This window comes from Artemia sp. Qi Xiang Cuo, chromosome 19 (genome assembly GCF_049724085.1).
Source record: "Artemia sp. Qi Xiang Cuo chromosome 19, ASM4972408v1, whole genome shotgun sequence".
Lineage (NCBI taxonomy): Eukaryota > Metazoa > Arthropoda > Branchiopoda > Anostraca > Artemiidae > Artemia > Artemia sp. Qi Xiang Cuo.
In genome coordinates, this window is record NC_142812.1 from 37,629,352 (window position 1) to 37,648,292 (window position 18,941).

Sequence of the window (18,941 nt, forward strand, 5' to 3'; positions counted from 1 at the left end):
CCTCATTGAATCTATTCAATGCTGAAAATGTTGATGTCAGTGTCAAGTATGGCTACTATGAATAATTTCATCCCTGACAACCCCTCTCGGAGAACATACCCATTCAAATATATTCTAATTAAGACTATTTCATTGATTCGTCATCAACATTTATTGATTTAAATGTTATGGTGAAGAAAAGGTCATATAATACAACTCCAAATGACGGCGATGGTCTCTCCTATGAAAACTGTATTCTATACAATCTGTTCAAACAAATTAATGTATTTATTAATGGAACATTGGTGAGCACTAGCAATAATTTATCAAACTATGCAAGCTACAAACAATTTATGATGATGACACCAAAGTGGTACAAGGAGTTGAGAGGACAATCATTGGGCTATGAATATCGGTCTGGTGTTGATGCTGATGGTGAGTTGACTGCTGCAGAGACCCAGGAGTATCATCTAGTTGGAAAATTAAATCATAAGATATTCAATATATCCCAATGGCTACCCCCCAATGTCAAGATTGACATAAAGTTACAGATGACACCATCGAATTTCATTTTGAGAAAAACACTTCCTGCAGCACCCGATGCAAATGTCATCATCACATCGGCAATTCTCCACATCCGAAAACAACAGGTTATGAGCTATGTTGCATTGGCAGTGGAAAAGCTAAGAGCCAATGGCAACAACATTAAAATTCTTGTCCCCCACACAATCACCAATCAACGTCACATTGCCACTGACTCTCGTAGCTATAGCGATTCATCATTTATCATTGGAGAAATCCCCTCAAAATTGGCTTTGGCCTTTGTAAAGAGTGGTAGTGCCGTTGAATCCTGGACTGAATCCTCCAATGACTTTAATTCTTCTGGTCTATCTAGCCTTGTGTGCAAAGTGAATGGTATTCCGCTGTACACTATATCATTTGACAAAAAATCCTATAGAACTCTGTACGAGTTGACCATGCAATCCCTAGATCATGACTCCCAACTATTTGAAAATGGAATAACTGATTCAATGTTTTCAAAATATCATGGGGTTATTGTTTTGGATTTGTCTGGCACACAGGATATGAGCATAGTACGATCAGAGAATGTACGTTTAGAGTGTACATTTGCCGACCCTCTGAATGAGAGTATCACGCTAATATCACTGAGTGAATTTGAAACCTGTTGGAAAATCACACCCGACGGCAGTTTTCTGCTAGAACTACCACCATAAAAACAAACCAAATAATCAACATATTTCGTATGGAACTATACATGTCTTAGCACAAGTCCTATTGTATACCTTCGGACTTCATTGAAAAAATTCCAAGTGTTAACAATACCCTTATCATTGTTAATAGCAGTCCATCGACTTTGAAGACCGGTCATTGACTATGCATCTTTCAAACAGCGAAGAATATTGAATTTTTTGAACCTCTTGGCCTATCGTATAAATTCTACGCTCCAGACATCAGCAACTTTATTGAAAGCAGTGGGAAAACCATTATTCAAAATCAACGAAGAGTACAGGATTTAATGACATGTGGCTTTCATGCACTACTCTTTTTCATGTTCAGATGTCGTGGCTACACCTACAAGCAGTTTCTCAACATCTACGTTGACTTACCTCGATTGAACGAATTTCTAGTGGAGAAAATACTTACATTTTTATTTAATATTGATTTTAGTGCCATAAGAATAAAATGCTCTATAGATGTATGTTAAATTGTTTATTAATAAAAAAAAAATATATACATTATGAAACGACTTTTATACTCTTTAGATTTCATCAAATACTAGGTATTTGTCGACAACAACTAGTGCAGGTAGATTATCTGAATTCACAGTGTACTGATCCTGATGTACTGCCATGTCAGGGTCACATTTTCTACAGTAGAGCGTGACTTCACTCTTGTCATATCTCTTTGTATAGTCAATGATACTATTCTCATTCATTCTATAGAATTCACATGTTTCAATTTTTCTTATTTGAAACAATTTCATAAACAGTGTCCTCGAGCGTCGATTCACATTCCGTCACAGCCAAATAAAAATCAGTGGGTTTATAATCATAACACCCATTGTATTCAAAGCGATGACGTAGAAATAATATTCTTTTGCTGTTCTATCAGTTGAATCGATGACCCGGTACCTCCTCCCAGAACAATGTAAACTCATGGTAATACGGATCTCACAGCAGTACCTTAAAATTGTTGCTATGATCCATGCCAATAAGACCGAGATATGTACTCTCACACTGAATCCGCTTACCATAGTGACAGTTAGGGCTGAAGTCTATACTAGGGTGAGAGTCACATATTTATTCAAAACAGAAATTACAACCTTTCATTTGTACGATATATCCTCTATGCAATTTATATAGGTTGTATAGTCTACGCTTTTCATCATGCTCTTCAATCATTATACAATTCTCATGTGGTGACCAGCTGCCCAGTGAGTACATACATAGCGGACATGTATGGAACATTTTGTCATGTGTTGACACTCTCACTGCCACAATGAAACTGAGCTAGCAACAACAAAAATTGTCTGAGATAGAGAGAGAGAGAGAGGAGTAATTCATCCTTGAGCACCATCTTTCTCATGAAAAAAAGTCCGAAATTTCTAAACTAATGTTTAAAAGCATATCCACAATATCATTTTGCCGTGTTGTGATCAATATATCAATAAATTGAGTAAATATATTTGGACCACGACGTAGAAGCTTCATACAGTAGTCGAATGATGGAGAATCAGTTTCTATCATATCGACAAGCATTCCCTGAGAAAATATCTTCCTTTGAATAGACAACTCTAGAAAATTGTCATCTAGAATCAATCGTTTGTCCATAAGAACTAGATTCCCCATGATTAGCTCTTCCTCGAATCTATCCGTTTTTCGGAGTCATAACTCTCTCACAACCAACTTCAGACTAACCAGAATTTTTTATACTCTAAAAAATATACGCTAGTCTACTATAGAAAGAAAAAAATACAATTGATTTAGAAACAATTTTATTGAACATTTTTACAATAATAATATTCACTGATGCATTTTGTTCTCATCAATATATTTCGATAGGACATCTAATGCTGACCGAAGTTTATTTATATGGAGAATATTCACTTTTCCAGCAAAATATAGCTGCTCCTCCTGCTTAAATTTGCTTAATGATATCACGTATCTGGCATACATAGTGTCCCATTCAAGACATAGTCCACAGCCACATTGGGTACTCGTATATCGTTGCTGCTATTGTCAGCTCAATCACTTAGCTCCAATAGTGTAAATGCACCACTCATTTTTTCTCTACTTATATCCACTCAAATAAACTATTCTCTCGGAATTCAATTCTCTTACTAATATGAATTGTAGTGAAAACCATTTCTTTTATTCAAATCCCAACCACAAATCAAGTTATACTCACTCTCTTTGAAAAGGTGTAATGCCCTTTAGAAGTATTACCTATATGCATGGGGATAGTTACTCTCTTTGAAAAGGTGTAGAACTTCTATAGAATAACGTAGAAATTCCTAGGGGCGCACGCAAATCCAGAAGGCGGATACTACTCACACAGTTATTGGGCTTTTCAACTATGCTGAACGAAACAGCTATATCAAATTTTTGATCAGGTGAATTGGGGAAAAATGAGCGTGGGAAGGGGGCTAGCTGCCCTCCCGTATTTTGGTCACTTAAAAAGGGCAGTAGCGATTTTGATTTCCGATCAAATGAGCCCTCTCCAGATCTTCAACGATCACTGGTTCGATATAATCCCCCTGGAAAAAAAACAACAGCAAAAAACAAATAAACACGCATCCGTGATGTTTCTTTTGGCAAAAAATGTAAAATTCCACATTTTTGTAAATAGGAGCTTGAAACCTCTACAGTAGGATTCTATGGTGTGCTGAATTTGATGAAGTGCTCTTCATTAACATCACTTGATGTTTTAGGGGTGTTTCCCCCTTTTTCAAAAATTGGGCAGATTTTCTCCGGCTCGTAACTTTTGACGGATACTATTAAATTTGATGAATTTTTACATGTTTTGAATAAGCATCAAAATTCGACTCTTTTGATCTATCTATTGTTATCAAGACTCAGTTTCTTAGAGTGTCGGTTACTATTGAGCCACATCGCTTCTTACTTAAAGTTCGTTGCCACGAACTGTTGATAATACGTTTGGAAATTTGTTGAGCAAAAAAAAAGTTATACATTTTAGCAGGAAAGAACAGCCCTCTTTGGCCATAAGAAGAATTTAGGAAACATAAAGCTTATAGATAAGTTCAACACGGCAGTGAATCTGAACTTTTATTCTTTTACTAGCGAATTCTGGCTCTAACTAAATTTGGTCTTTGACGTATAAATAAGGTTACGTAGCAGTGGCCGTTAACTAAGAGCATGGTTTTGAATTAAATAAAGATGGTTTGACTCCAACTAAACAAAGATTCAAGAAGCATCTTCCATTGTTAAGTACACAATTGAGATATTGAATATTTAAAACTTCTGTAGAGGCAATATAGTCATTAAAGTTTCAATTAATACATTATCCCGTGAACCATCAACCAGTCACCTAGTAAAACCCCAAGTAAACTACCTGCGATTTATCAATAACTCACAATAATGACATAGATAAGATAGTGGCAATTAAATGGTAGCCTGGCGACAACAGACGCATTACCCCATCTATTTCTTTTCTGTGTGCCTAATGTGATTTTACAAAAACAATTTCTTAGTATAAAGCTTGTTCCTCACTAAATGTATTATATGATAAGATTGCCACAATTCAAATTAATCCTTTGCATCTCAGACACATTATCCCTTTGATCCGTCTTATTTACACTTCGTTAACCTCATCATCAAATACAGGAAGCAGGAATGGCTCTGAAATAGCAAACCAAATATCATCTCATTTTATTTCTCTGTCTCTCAAAGCTTATCCGAATTAATCAGGATCTCTGTGACAATAACTGCCGCTTCCAATCTGCCAACGGTTCGTTTTAGAAATGTCACAAGATAGGAAATCTGATATGTATTAGTAATTATGTTATCTACAATCAGAACAAATTACGTGCAAAAGCAAGTTTTAGCATAATTAGAACGGTCATATATAAACATAACACATTGCATCGAAAAAAAGGAGAAAATTTGACACAGCATATATTATAGGTGACCATACCATAATTAAATATCTCCTTTTTTTATCTCTGGTAAAAAAAAACGATATTTAGCGAAATTATTCTGTGCGAGAAAGAAAATCCAACCTATTGTTCCTCAAAATTTGTTTTTGGCATAGAGTGACTTTTGATTTTGTACCGCCAAGAAGTGAATACTAAGCATAAATGCTTGCTTCTCTGTGAACACGTCTTCATAATCTTGCTCTATATATTCGAAATTGGTACCACAGTAACGTGACGTTCAACAACGGGTATTTAAACCAAATGCTAGTAGTTCTCTATTGAACAATTAATGTCATTTAGTTTTCAATACTCATAAGAGGGTATATGTTTGCCTGTCTTTCAACAGTCTCTTTGGCTTGTACTATATGAAAGAGTATCAAAAGGTCTCGAAATCAGGCGGCAAGCTCACAAAATCTTGTTTTTTGGTGACTTAATTGTCAATTGAAAAATGGACAGTGGAATAATGAATTCCAAGTGATTCGTGTCTTCTTAGCGTATAAACTGTCTTCGTGCTGAAGTCACTAAGTTACATTCAAAATAATAACACAAAAGGTTATTACCAGAATGCCATTTTATTTCCTAAGTTACTAGCGTTAGTCATGAACATAAACACACTTTCTTTGCGGAGTGTAGAGGTTTTTGTAAACCTTATAATACAATCAAAATACTTGCGGTGAGACACATTTTGCAATTTGAACTAAGCATGATTTCCAAGAAATTATTTTTTTAATGTTTATGTGACTTAAGGAGCAAAATACATATCCCTTTAAAATAGAATTTTTAGTAGGGCACACAACTCCTTATTCCCGAAATTCCAATTGACAAACAGCATAAAATGTTACAGAATCCCAAAAAAAGTTTAATTTTGTACAAAAAAGTTTTCACCAAAATCCTCCTGCCGAAGCCATACGCAGTCAAAGCTTGAAGCAAATTAGCATTGAAACTCAGCGACGTCTAACTTCACAGGTTAAAAATTGGACGTAGAACCAAAGGTTTAAGTGGCCAAATATTTTCCCTTAATTCTTCAACCTCCCCGGGGGCAAATCACCTCAGGGTTGCCCTAACCTTCCGAAACCATCGCCAATAAGAATATCATTTTTTCACGTGTAAAAAAAAAACGTGGTTAGTCTTACACATTTTATTGGGGGGAGGGCAAGGGTTCCTATAAAACGTACAATCTCTTAAGAGTCAAAATGAGCCTTAGGAAAAAGGCCGAGCAACTTCTTGAAGATTTTTTCAGACAAAACCTACTTCTTTTTGCTTTTGGATTGCAAAAACTATTTTTTATTTATTTATTTAAATTTGGATTGCAATAAAATAAATGTTTACGTGGCTTCTATCGAGAAAAATTTAAAGTTACTCCCCGAAACTCCCTAAACGGAACATGCGCACCTCCCTAAAAGGTTGCAAAATTATAGAAAACTCATTTGATTCCATTTTTTGGCTTGTAATCTTCGTCTTCGTGTAGTTTCAATACTAATTTACACGTTAAATTACTATGCTAGTTTTAGGCCGGTTACTAATTTACATAGTTAGCCTTAGTACCCTTCGAAGAAAGGGATGGACATCATGTTAAAATCCTTCTATGGTGGACTAACATTAAAAAAAAAATTTTTGGCATCAACACATATTTGCGGAGAAAGCAACCCATCTGCTATCCCCTTTGTTTTATTTCCTAACTCTATTTTTATCAAAGTGTGTAACCCATCATAAAAAAAAACTTGCCGCAAAAATATTTGTTTATGCTCATGAAGAGCACGAAGACTTGATAGGAACCAAATTCACAATCACCTTAGTTTAGTCCACAACAGAGTTGCCAGACGTATTTTATTGGAGAGTGAAAACCAAATTTTAGTCATCTTCTTTTAAAGCAAAAATTTTTTACTGGTATTTTTGACTTTGCTTAATGACCAAATTGGCGAATCAATTTGACCAATTGTTGACCAAAAAGTCAGCTTTTGTTCACTTGCACCTAGGAATAAATCAAATCGTAGTGGACCTACAATAACTGGGAAAATATCCATTTTCAAAATTCCTTCAGAAATTGCTCAGTTTACTTAATTTGATTTCATTTCACATACCACACCAGCAATAGGTGCTTGAACACTTAATGACCCTAAAAATCTGAAAAACAAAACAAGATCTGGGTGTCTGGTTTGACAACAGAGTTGCCAGTGATGTATTTGCGCCGTTTTAGCACTTTTTGAGGCGGTTGCCCATTGAATTTTTCAAATCAGCGCATTTTTTTGGAAAATCGTTCATTTGGCGCGTTTTCACTAGAAAAATGAGGATTTTTCACTGGAAAAATGAGGATTTTGCCGCATTTTCACTTTTATGGCGGCGCAACTTTTAACCAGACATCTGGTAATACTGGTCCAGAGAATTCTCGTTTTAACAGAGGTTTGAAAGAAGATGGAAATAGAGTTATACTTAAAATCAAATATTTTACTGACGCTAAACAAAAACTAAATCAACAAATCCTCTTGCACAAATCCTTCTTGGCCTCTTTATACAAATTATACGAAATGCAAATATTCTCTTAATGCAGATTTTTTTTTATCTTTTATGATAATAAATATTAAAATATTTGTATCATTATGAGTTTCTTCCCAAATCTTACGTCGTTTTTCAATTATAAATTTGAAATTATGGCCCACTGCAGATCGGTAAAAATGAAATAGATATTGCTAACATTTCTTGCTAACACAATCTTTCTTTATATATTTGGTATTGGTACCACAATCGTGTGACGCGATACAACGGGTACCTGAACCTGAAGCGAGTAGTTCTCTTTTGTACAATCAGTGTTAATTGGTTTCAATATTCATAAGAGGGTATATGTTCATTGTTGTTATGCCTGTCTTCTAACAGTCTCTTTGGCTTGTAGTATATGTAAGAGTATCACAAGGCCTCAAAATAAGGCGGCAAACTCATAAAATTTTGTGACTTAATTGCCACTTGAAAAATGGACATTGTGACTAATGATTCCAAATGACTCGTGTCTTCTCAGCGTATAAACCGTCTTCGGTCTGAAGTCGCTAAGTTACATTCAAAATAATAACAGAAAAGGTTATTACGAGAATGCCATTTCCTAAATTACTAGCGTTATTCAGAAATACGACACTTCCATTGCGGACTAGAGCAGTGTGGCCAGATCGTGAACAAAAAAGTAAGCCACAGCCTTTGAAAAACAAGCCAAAAATAAGCCAGACAATTTTTTGCCCAAAATCTAACTTTACTTTTAATGGTGTCCAAGTTTTGACGGCCGTCTTATAGAAATACTTACCACTTTTCAGGTCCTTTGATCCTACTGGCATTATCCACCTTTCAATTTGTTCCCTGGCTTGCGGAAGTTCAGTTCCAGTGTAGAGATTATTTTGAGGCTGCATTTAGTAGAATCGCGATAAACTGCTACCCCATGTGGAACTCTAGAGACTTTACAGAAATTTCCGCGCACTATGTTCAGAAAATGCTCAACCGTGCTTACTTTCCTGTCCAACAGTTCGGGGAAAATTATTGACGAGGACGCCCACCGGCTTGATTTCTCCTGTGTTAGTTCGAGCACTGTCCGTGTGTGCGCCGCAATTTCTGCATCCCATAATTTCACTGAGTCGGACCTCCGATTACTATTATGATACTCTGTGACCCAATGCGTTTTAATGTCAACATTTCGATTCAGTTAGAGGTTCTTTTTGGCGCAATAGAGTTATTGCCAGAACAAATTCTTAAAATTGTGTCCAAGCCCTTATGTATTGGTTCGACATAATGATGCATTACTTAATAATGACCGTAGCCCGCAGACAAAAACAAAAAAGATCATTGGTTTATTATCACATAGATACACAAACAAAAATCAGATCATTGGATATTATCACATATAGATTCATAAAATTATGGAAATCACTTTGTGTAAAGTCAAAGCTTTGGAATAAAATCCTTTTCCCAATAATAAATGCGATGCTAAAACGCCCTTAAAGGGCTACGAAAGGTCACAAGGAACACAATCGTACTTTTGTCTTTATCACAAGTCCATTCCAGGGTCATAATTGGCTATCACGAACAAAAATACGTCCCTGGGACCAAGAACAAATAAGACTGAGTAAAACCTCCGTCTTTGGTCCATGCACTGACTATTGGATAACCTGTAAAATCTGAGTGGAGGTGGAGCCAATTTGAGAACTGGCTGAGCACTGAGTTGACAGCCATCTACTTTCCCTCACCGCCACCACGCATTTGCGAGGAAAAGACCGTAGCAGGCCTCCAGGCGTGTATGATAAGTGTAATCAAACACTTTCACTTGTTCTCACTCAATTTTTCTTCTCCGGGGCTGTACTGCGAAGAGCCAGTTGTTGAGGTAACAAATTGTAATGTTCCGCGCCAGCTCCACCTCTACTCAAATTCGCCAGGTATCAGCCGTATTTTATTCGACTCCACATGGTTGTAGTATCGAGATAGGGAGACGAAGGTTCTTAGTCTTTATTTGTTCTTGCTGGGATGGATCTCCAGTTTCCTGTTTGATGAGACACATTTTAACAAAGTCTGAACATTCCACCACTTTAAACATGGATGGGAAGTATCGTGGGCCAGATTGGGAATGACACACGTTATAAATTTCGATACTTTTACGTAAGACAAACTAAGAATTGAATTTTGTTGCTGTGCTGCGAGAGCCAACTCACTCATCGATTTCAGAAGTTTACAACTTATCATAATTATATTGACCTTTAGCGCAAGATGGCTGTCCAAACAGCCATCTTGCTGTCCGAACAGCCATCGTATTGTCTTTATGAAATAAAAGTTGGCCAGTAAATTATTATTACCTTAAATTGCATTGTTCCTCAACAGTGATCTTAAAGGTGTCAACAATTACAGCATTATCAAGAAGATTGTTCCAATGGGTAATCACTCTATTTGAGAAGTAGTGGTTATGGACTCTGGTATCTGCCCTCTTCCAGGACAACTTCTTACTATGCCCCCTTGTCCTAGAGAATTCATCAAACTGAAATGGATCTTGACATGAGGAATCAGCATTAAAAAGCTTATAACTAATTATGACATCCCTTCTTCAAGGCCTGTACAAAAGTGTTGGGAACTTTAGCTTATATAATTGAGATGGATAATCAAGATTCTTGCATCCATCAACAGCTTTTGTTGGCTGTTTTTGGACACATTCTATTTTTTGCTGATTGCCATTGTTCAGGGGTGTTGCTACACACATCCCAAATTCTATCAATGATTGCACAAAACCCTTGTACAGATTGGTCATAACTTTGGATGATCTTCTGCATACAATATGCTTGATTATGCTTAGGGCCTTGGATGCTTTGGCAACAGCTATTTGTGCATGTTTGTTAAATTTTAGTTCCTCATCAACAGCAATTCCCAAATCTCTCCCCTCTGCCAAAGAGGGAATCAATTATCCTAAACCATCTGCTCAAGACATTCAATGAACCATCTGCTCATATGGTGCTGCCACCTTTTCTCCTAAAGCACATTGACTTGCACTTCTGAACGTTAAATTTAAGTTTCTACTCATCAGCCCATAGTGAACTCACATTCAGGTCATCTTGCATGGAGGCTCTTGACTTGCGAAATGTCATAACTTAAATACCTTTCTCCAGGGGTTTTGTGGGGTCAAGGTACATTTGTAGTTATGTTATTCCGACTGATTAAATCTTTTAAAAATTAATATTTTCCTGGTTAATTTTTATTATAAGCCCACCCAGCATAAGCAGTCTGGAAGAGAGTATGGGGAGTTGAATTTGAATTTAATTGGAGGTCAATCACCCCAGGGTTAAACTAGAATTCCTCCCCTCAAAATAGGAACAAATTGAATCCCAAACTGCAATCCATGATTTCAAACAGCTCTTAAAAAGGGTATTTAATGGATATACCCAAGTATATGTTGATCGATCTTTAAGTGAAGAGGGATGTGGAAGTGGATGCTTTTTAAAAGAGCTCAGCCTATGCATTGTGAAAAAAACACAAGGCAGGGACCTGCGCACTAACAGCTGAAGTAGCTGCAATCAATTTGTGCTTAGAGACCCTAATTAAACTGAAACAGAGCAATTAACATATAGTAATATTCTCTGACTCTAAATCTGCTCTCTATATCCTATGAAACACTAACTTTGAAACGCTGGGCATAGGCCTACATCAAACCAAAGAAAACCTAAGCAGCCTTGGAAGATTAGGCTTTGTTACTAAATTTCAATATATACCTAGTCATCTAGGTAAAGAAGGAAATGAAAAAGCAGACAAGATAGCAAAGCAAGAAGCAAAAATCCAAATGGAACCAGTGAAATCTCTAACTATAAGGGATACGACTAGATTATGACTGAAAACATTGCTTGAATTAAAGCCACCAAATTTATCCCCCTTTCCAACCAGTATACAATCAGTCTGGTTCAACTGCCTGTGTTCAAATATAGCTAACTTCAACCACCACTCTCAATCATACAAAATAAAGCAGACAAATGGAGAAGTTGCCAATAGCCTATTTTGCAGGTACTGTAAAAACACAGAAGAAACCCCTGAGCATATACTATTGAATTGTAAAATACTGTTAATGGATTTAAATCTACAACACCATATATAGTAGGTCAAAATACGCTGACTATATTGAATTAGATAAACCCTACTATGATGTTACCTCACATTATTAGCTAATAGCTGATTTACATCTTTCCATATTCATCCACATTTTGAATATTAATAAGCAGTGTTTACAACAAGGTAGTTTACTATAACAGTAACATAATTTTTACAACAAGAGAAACTATGTAGTAAGGGATTATCTCATTCAGTAAAAATTGAATTCTCCCAAGAAGAAGTGTATGAACTTATCATGAGAAAAGAAGAACAAATTAAATATTTGGATATATTGTCAACCCAGCCCAGAAAGAAGAGGGGTCAATCATCTGATTTTCAGGACACTTGCATTGATTGTCTACAGTTGATTGATTAAATTTAATATAACAATGAACCTTGTTTATTTCAAGATCTGAAAGTTTTTTTTCTAAATAACAAAACTATAGGATCACTTCCATAGTGGCTGTCTGTTAGAGGTACTGTCTCATGTTTAATTATCAATGTTGTGGTCAAGATTTGTAGACTCTTGGCCAAGATTGATAATTCTGAAAATTAGTAGTGGTCAAGATTAAAGTCTCAGCTGCATGGTAAAGGACATACTACATTTTAATCAGAGATACAGCTCAGATTAGGCACTGGCTAATCACTAGGAGTCTTACCCTATAGGCCTAGGCTACAGCAACAGTAACAAAGAAATCAGACATCAAAGCAAGGGTAACTCATCAACTTATCCTGTGCCTGTATTTATATATCTCTTTCTGATATTTTCATTAGTATTATATGGTACTTTATTACATATTAGCTATTAGCGTATATTATATATAACTAATTTCTCTAGTATTTAACTATAGGCTTATACATTGGGGAAAATGAATAAAAGTGAGTCTGAAACAAGATTGATTACTTCAGGTTTGCTTATGTCATAAGCTGATGCTCATCACTGCTAAAAATGGGGTTGCACACCAGTTACATACACAAGCTATTTGTCTGTGGCATTGACCCAATTTGCTGGTAGCCAATGCATTGAGGTACACACCGTTTTGGCTTGGGTACCCCCCCAAAGCAGTTAGAGATTAGTTGTTTTAGATACAATCATCGGCATATAATGTACTCCTTCACCACTGTAGAGTAGTATACCACAGGTTCTGTACCTCAGAATTTGATACCTACATCTAACCAAGTGTACTACTACATATATAGCATAGCAGGACCTGCTCCATATATAGCGTAGTAGGACCTATGCCATGTTTAATGTAGTACTGATTGTGGGGTGTAGCACTCAAATTCTTAGGTACAGATCCTGTGGTGTACTACTGCAGGGGTGAAGTAGTACATTATGTTGATGGTAGTACATAAAACAATTAATATCCCCAACTGCCCCATAACGATTTTCACTTTTGCATGTATTCTGAGACAACCAATGACCAATTTGCTTCTTCCTTTGAGCATATTTAAACTGAAGTGATGCAAAGAAAACCTCAAATAAAAATAAATGTATTTTCTCAGAATAGGCCTAGACAAAAAGTGAAAACGGGTATGGGGGTATCCAATATATTGGGGGCAGTACCCAATGCATTGGGGTGTGGACCCAGTTGGCTAGGCTGTGTACCCAATCTGTTTGTACAGAGATACAAACCACAGAAAATAGCTAGTGTACATGACGACAGCATGACAACTCACACGAACTAAACAGTTAAACAGGATCTGTAGATGTTACAGACATGTCTGTTATGAGTTTGATTCCTGGCGTTATTCTATACTAATAAGTAACAGCTAATATACTGTACCTTCAGCTGTAGGTTCAAGCCCATGACTTAATGGCTGATGCTTTTTATGCTGTTGGCACGAAGCCACGTGTCTCTTAGAATTTGAAAAGTTCACCGCAGTGCCGCGGTTAGATTCGTATTTTGACCATAGAGTTAAAACGTGACTTTGACCTTTCGTGAGCATTCGTTCGTTCGTTCGTTCGAAAATCGGATGAATTGGCAAAAAATATAAATTCTTCCCGAAAAAGTAAATCACGCCAAGAAATAAGCCAGCTCAAAATAAAAATAGCCAAGTTTTAAGCCACAAGCCAGTTCCAAAATTTTTTACGCCAGTCGCCAACAAAATAAGCCAGTTTGGCGTAAAATAAGCCAATCTGGCCACACTGGACTAGAGGGTTTTTTGTAAACCTTACAATACTAGGCTACAATCAAATATTGGCAAGATAAACTGCACCCGGAGGAGATGTTCACACTACGGCACATCCGTGGTAAGTGAAGGAGCGATCGGTGATGAAAATTCAGTTATAAAACCCATTTCGTCTTTGAAATATCACACAAAACGCTGGATCAGGTCGTGGGAGAAACTGCTTATCCACAGAGCATCACAAGAATAGTAGGAAGAGTCAGTTTTAAAAACCACCTTAAAGGGTCAAGCAAAAGTAGGCCTACAATTTTCCTTAAAGTCGCCTTTGGAGAAGAGGATATCACATCTTGACAATCTTTTCTGACAGGTTGGTAAAGGTAAAGAAAAAGATAAAGGATACGGCACTAGACCCTTCAAGTCAGTCCAAACCGGCGGTACTGAACTCTTCCTGCCTACCTTCCCCAAATACCTTCAGGTACCCAAGATTTTTGATTTCAAATTTCTCAGATTCCAGATTTCTCGAGGCCCAGGTACTTCGGTCAAGTTGGGATTGACCAAAGTGATTTTACAAACTTTATTGAAGAAAACTCAATACCTTAAATGGTATTTACCTCTAAATTAGTGTTATGATAAAAATGCGTTATTAAACGGGAGAGTTGAGGTAATCATCTCTTAAATGAAATTTTCCTCCTCCAAAGTGATTCAGAAATTCAAAATTCCAACATTGGGACGGTTTTTCACATATAACAAGGTAACTCTAGAGATCCAACAAAAGGAGAAAAATTTCACAATTACTAGGAAATAAAAATCGTAAATCAAATAAGAAGAGGAATGTAATTTTAATTTTAGCAGTAGAAGGAGTGTCCGAAAATACGGAAAGAATTGCTTCCTTTATTGATGCTATAGCATACACTAGCATGAGGTTATACCCTTACATGATTTCCAGCATTAATGAAAAGCGGCCAAAAGCCAGAGGATAATAATAGAAAACCACAAAGTCAGCCAGGTCATGATTAAGTGCAAATTTCGGAGAAAAAGAAATGATATAGCAACCAATACAATAGAAAATTCCAATTCATAAATTATATAAGTCAATAATAAATAAAAGAATTAAAAACTGAACCAAAAAATATCTCCAATAGGCCTCAGCAGAAAAGTATCACAAGCCAGTATGAAATTTAAGTTTATAAGTCATCTTACAACAATCGTTTAGGTTTGACTTCACCCTTCTAAAGCAGAGATCCTCTATATACATACTTTCGAGCTTTAAAAGCGACAGAGACAAAAAACATCTTTGCAGAATAGACACCCTTTGAAAAACACAATTTCTTTCTTAAATGCTTTCTTAGTAATAAGGTAATTCAAGTAAGGAAATGGTCACTAAACACAGTTTTTAGTATTCCCAGAAGCAGGTTCCCCAAGAAACATAAAACATTCACAGACCTTGCAACGTTAAGTGCCCTAGTCAAACTAGCTCAGCTCGAACAATAACAAAAATGTTTGTATCTATTGTGACTTTAAGATAAGTGTAATTGGAAAACAGTAAAATTGCAGTTTCAACCAACTAATTGCCCCAGGCCAATACACAACAAGCTAAACAGCAGAAGGAAAATGTTCAACCTAGAAGAAAGCTTATTCGAGAGGAATTAAACAAACAAATCAAGGCTCTAAGTATGAAAAAAAAGGATAATATCTGGAAGAAAAAATTAGGGACGGTGATAGTGAGCAGGAGAATAGATAGGGGAGAGTAGCGACGGAAAAGTAGAGAGTTTATAAAGTAAAAAATGGATAAAAACCTACAGATGAACATAAAAAAAAAGATAGTACATGAAGAAAAATTCAAATTAATATTGGGAGGGATACAATTCTGGATTGACATAACACACACAGTGGAGAGTTTCAAAGGTATAAAATTAACAGTCATCAGCGAATAGAATAGAATGAATATCAGCACCAAGGTCTTCGTCGACAAGATAATGAATATATAATGATGAAATCAGAAGATAGAGGGCAGAGCCCTGCAGTACCACTCTTTTTTATTAATCAGAGGTAAGAAGGTCACTTTTTAATAATCAAAATCTGGGTAAATTAACTAAGAAAGAAATTAAACAGGTAAGGGGCAATGGAATGCACATCGCAAGAGGACAACTTTCTAAGAAGAATCCTGTGATCTACCATATCAAGTGCTTCTGAAAGTTCCAAGAAGATAGCTAAGACACACAGGCCCTTAGAGAGGCTCTCGTGAACAAACTCAGTACTATCAGTAATAGCATGCAGGGTGAAAATGACGGGCAAAAACCTTGCTAGTGAGGAAATAAAAGAGAATTTCCTGTAGAAGATCTTAGTAGAGGTCTAAGTACCATTTTGCTCGGTGCCATAGCAATTCCCATGTTATTTGCATGGCTTATGTTCCTTCCATGCTCTTCTCTGCCCCTTCCATTGTTATTCTATGGGACCTCTACACGTGATTAAACACGACATGAAACTACGTGCTATTTGCTTATGCCCCGTTAGTACCATTCCAAACAAGCGGGAATTCCCCTCCTGTTTCTAAACATTGCAAAAAAAGATAGCAGTATGAACGGGGATTCCCCACACAAGTTTTTTTCAATTCCAAGTTTTTCAAACAGACTGGTTATCAATTACACATTAGAATTACACTTCCGCTTCACATGCACATTTTTTTTTTTTTTTTTTTTTAAATCGAAAACTAGAGATTGTTAAATTGCGTATTTAGGAATGGTTTTTTAGGGAAAGCTGTCTATCACCCATGTGTTATCCACAGTTCTATTTTTGAAGTCTGTGTTATCAAGAGCGGCTTCTGATTTGTTCTCGACAATTGCCTTTAGCCAACAATAGTTTGATATGAATGTGTTGGTAGATAGGATTTGCGAATTTGATCCTATTAAGGTGGAGAAAAAAAATAAAAGGGTTTAGCATTTGCAAAAACTTCGATGTGTTGTCAATTTAAAATAGTTTAGAAATAAAAAAAAATTTGATCCTATTAAGGTGGAGAAAAAAAAGAAAAGGGTTTAGCATTTGCAAATACTTCGATGTGTTGTCAATTTAAAATAGTTTAGAAATAAAAAAAAAATTAACAAGAAATGGTTGAAAAGTGTTTTGGGGGAGATGGGATGATTGTGTACTGTATAATACACAAGTGATGTTTGGACAGTGTTGTCAATTTAAAATAGTTAAGAAATAAAAAATTTAACAAGAAATGGCTGAAGAGTGTTTTGGAGGGAGATGGGTTGATTGTGTACTGTATAATACACAAGTAATGTTTGGACAGTGTTGTCAATTTAAAATATACTTCGATGTGTTGTCAATTTAAAATAGTTAAGAAATAAAAAAATTTAAAAAGAAATGGCTGAAAAGTGTTTTGGGGGGAGATGGGTTGATTGTGTACTGTATAATACACAAGTGATGTTTGAACAGTGTTGTCAATTTAAAATATACTTCGATGTGTTGTCAATTTCAAATAGTTAAGAAATAAAAAAATTTAACAAGAAATGAATGAAAAGTGTTTTGGGGGGAGATGGGTTGATTGTGTACTGTATAATACACAAGTGGTGTTTGGACAGTGTTGTCAATTTAAAATATACTTCGATGTGTTGTCAATTTAAAATAGTCAAGAAATAAAAATTTTTAACAAGAAATGGCTGAAAAGTATTTTGGGGGGAGATGGGTCGATTGTGTACTGTATAATACACAAGTGATGTTTGAACAGTGTTGTCAATTTAAAATGTACTTCGATGTGTTGTCAATTTAAAATAGTTAAGAAATAAAAAATTTAACAAGAAATGGCTGAAAAGTGTTTTGGGGGGAGATGGGTTGATTGTGTACTGTATAATACACAAGTGATGTAAACAGTGTTGTCAATTTAAAATAGTTAAGAAATAAAAAACTTTAACAAGAAATGGCTGAAAATTTTTTTTTTTTGGGGGGCGGAGGTGGGTCGATTGTGTACTGTATAATACACAAGTGATGTTTTGATAGTGTTGTCAATTTAAAATATACTTCTATGTGTTGTCAATTTAAAATAGTTAAGAAATGAAAAAATTTAACAAGAAATGGCTGAAAAGAGTATTTTTTTGGGGGGGGGAGATGGGTTGATTGTGTACTGTATAATACACAAGTGATGTTTGGACAGTGTTGTCAATTTAAAATAGTTAAGAAATAAAAAATTTAACATGAAATGGCTGAAAACTGTTTTGGGGGGAGATGGGTTGATTATGTAGTGTATAATACACAAGTGATGTTTGGACAGTGTTGTAAATTTAAAATATACTTCGATGTGTTGTCAATTTAAAATAGTTAAGAAATAAAAAAATTTAACAAGAAATGGCTGAAAAGTGTTTTGGGGGGAGATGGGTTGATTGTGTACTGTATAATACACAAGTGATGTCTGGACAGTGTTGGAAATTTAAAATATACTTCGATGTGGTGTCAAATTAAAATAGTTAAGAAATAAAAAAATTTAACAAGAAAGGGCTGAACAGTGTTTTGGAGGGAGATGGGTTGATTGTGTACTGTATAATACACAAGTGAGGTTTGGACAGTGTTGTCAATCTAAAATAAACTTCGATGTGTTGACAATTTAAAATAGTTAAGAAATAAAAAAAATTAACGAAAAATGGCTGAAAAGTGTTTTGGGGGCGATGGGTTGATTGTGTACTGTATAATACACAAGTGATGTTTGGACAGTGTTGTCAATTTAAAATAGTTAACAAATAAAAAAAATTAACAAGAAATGGCTGAAAAGTGTATAGGGGGGAGATGGGTTGATTGTGTACTGTATAATATACAAGTGATGTTTGGACAGTGTTGTGAATTTAAAATATACTTCGATGTGTTGTCAATTTAAAATAGCTAAGAAATAAAAAAATTTAACAAGAAATGGCTGAAAAGTGTTTTGGGGGGAGAAGGGTTGATTGTGTACTGTATAATACACAAGTGTTGTTTGGACAGTGTTGTCAATTTAAAATATACTTCGATGTGGTGTCAATTTAAAATACTTAAGAAATAAATAAAAATTAACAAGAAATGGCTGAAAAGTGTTTTG

At 35.6% G+C, this 18,941-nt stretch overlaps 1 protein-coding gene across 4 annotated transcripts in view; it reads right to left on the reverse strand.

Moving 5' to 3' along the window:
* LOC148940802 (nischarin-like) overlaps nucleotides 1–18,941 on the reverse strand; it is a 216,672-nt gene that overhangs the window by 115,318 nt on the left and 82,413 nt on the right. Inside the window, exon 5 of one of the 4 annotated variants that reach the window (XM_089105684.1) lies at nucleotides 10,020–10,154. The exons of the other annotated variants lie outside the window; for them this stretch is intronic. Coding sequence (XP_088961810.1) covers nucleotides 10,058–10,154 — 97 coding nt within the window. The 3' untranslated portion in view covers nucleotides 10,020–10,057. Of the gene's footprint in view, nucleotides 1–10,019; nucleotides 10,155–18,941 lie in introns of those variants that run through there. 4 annotated transcript variants of the gene reach the window in all.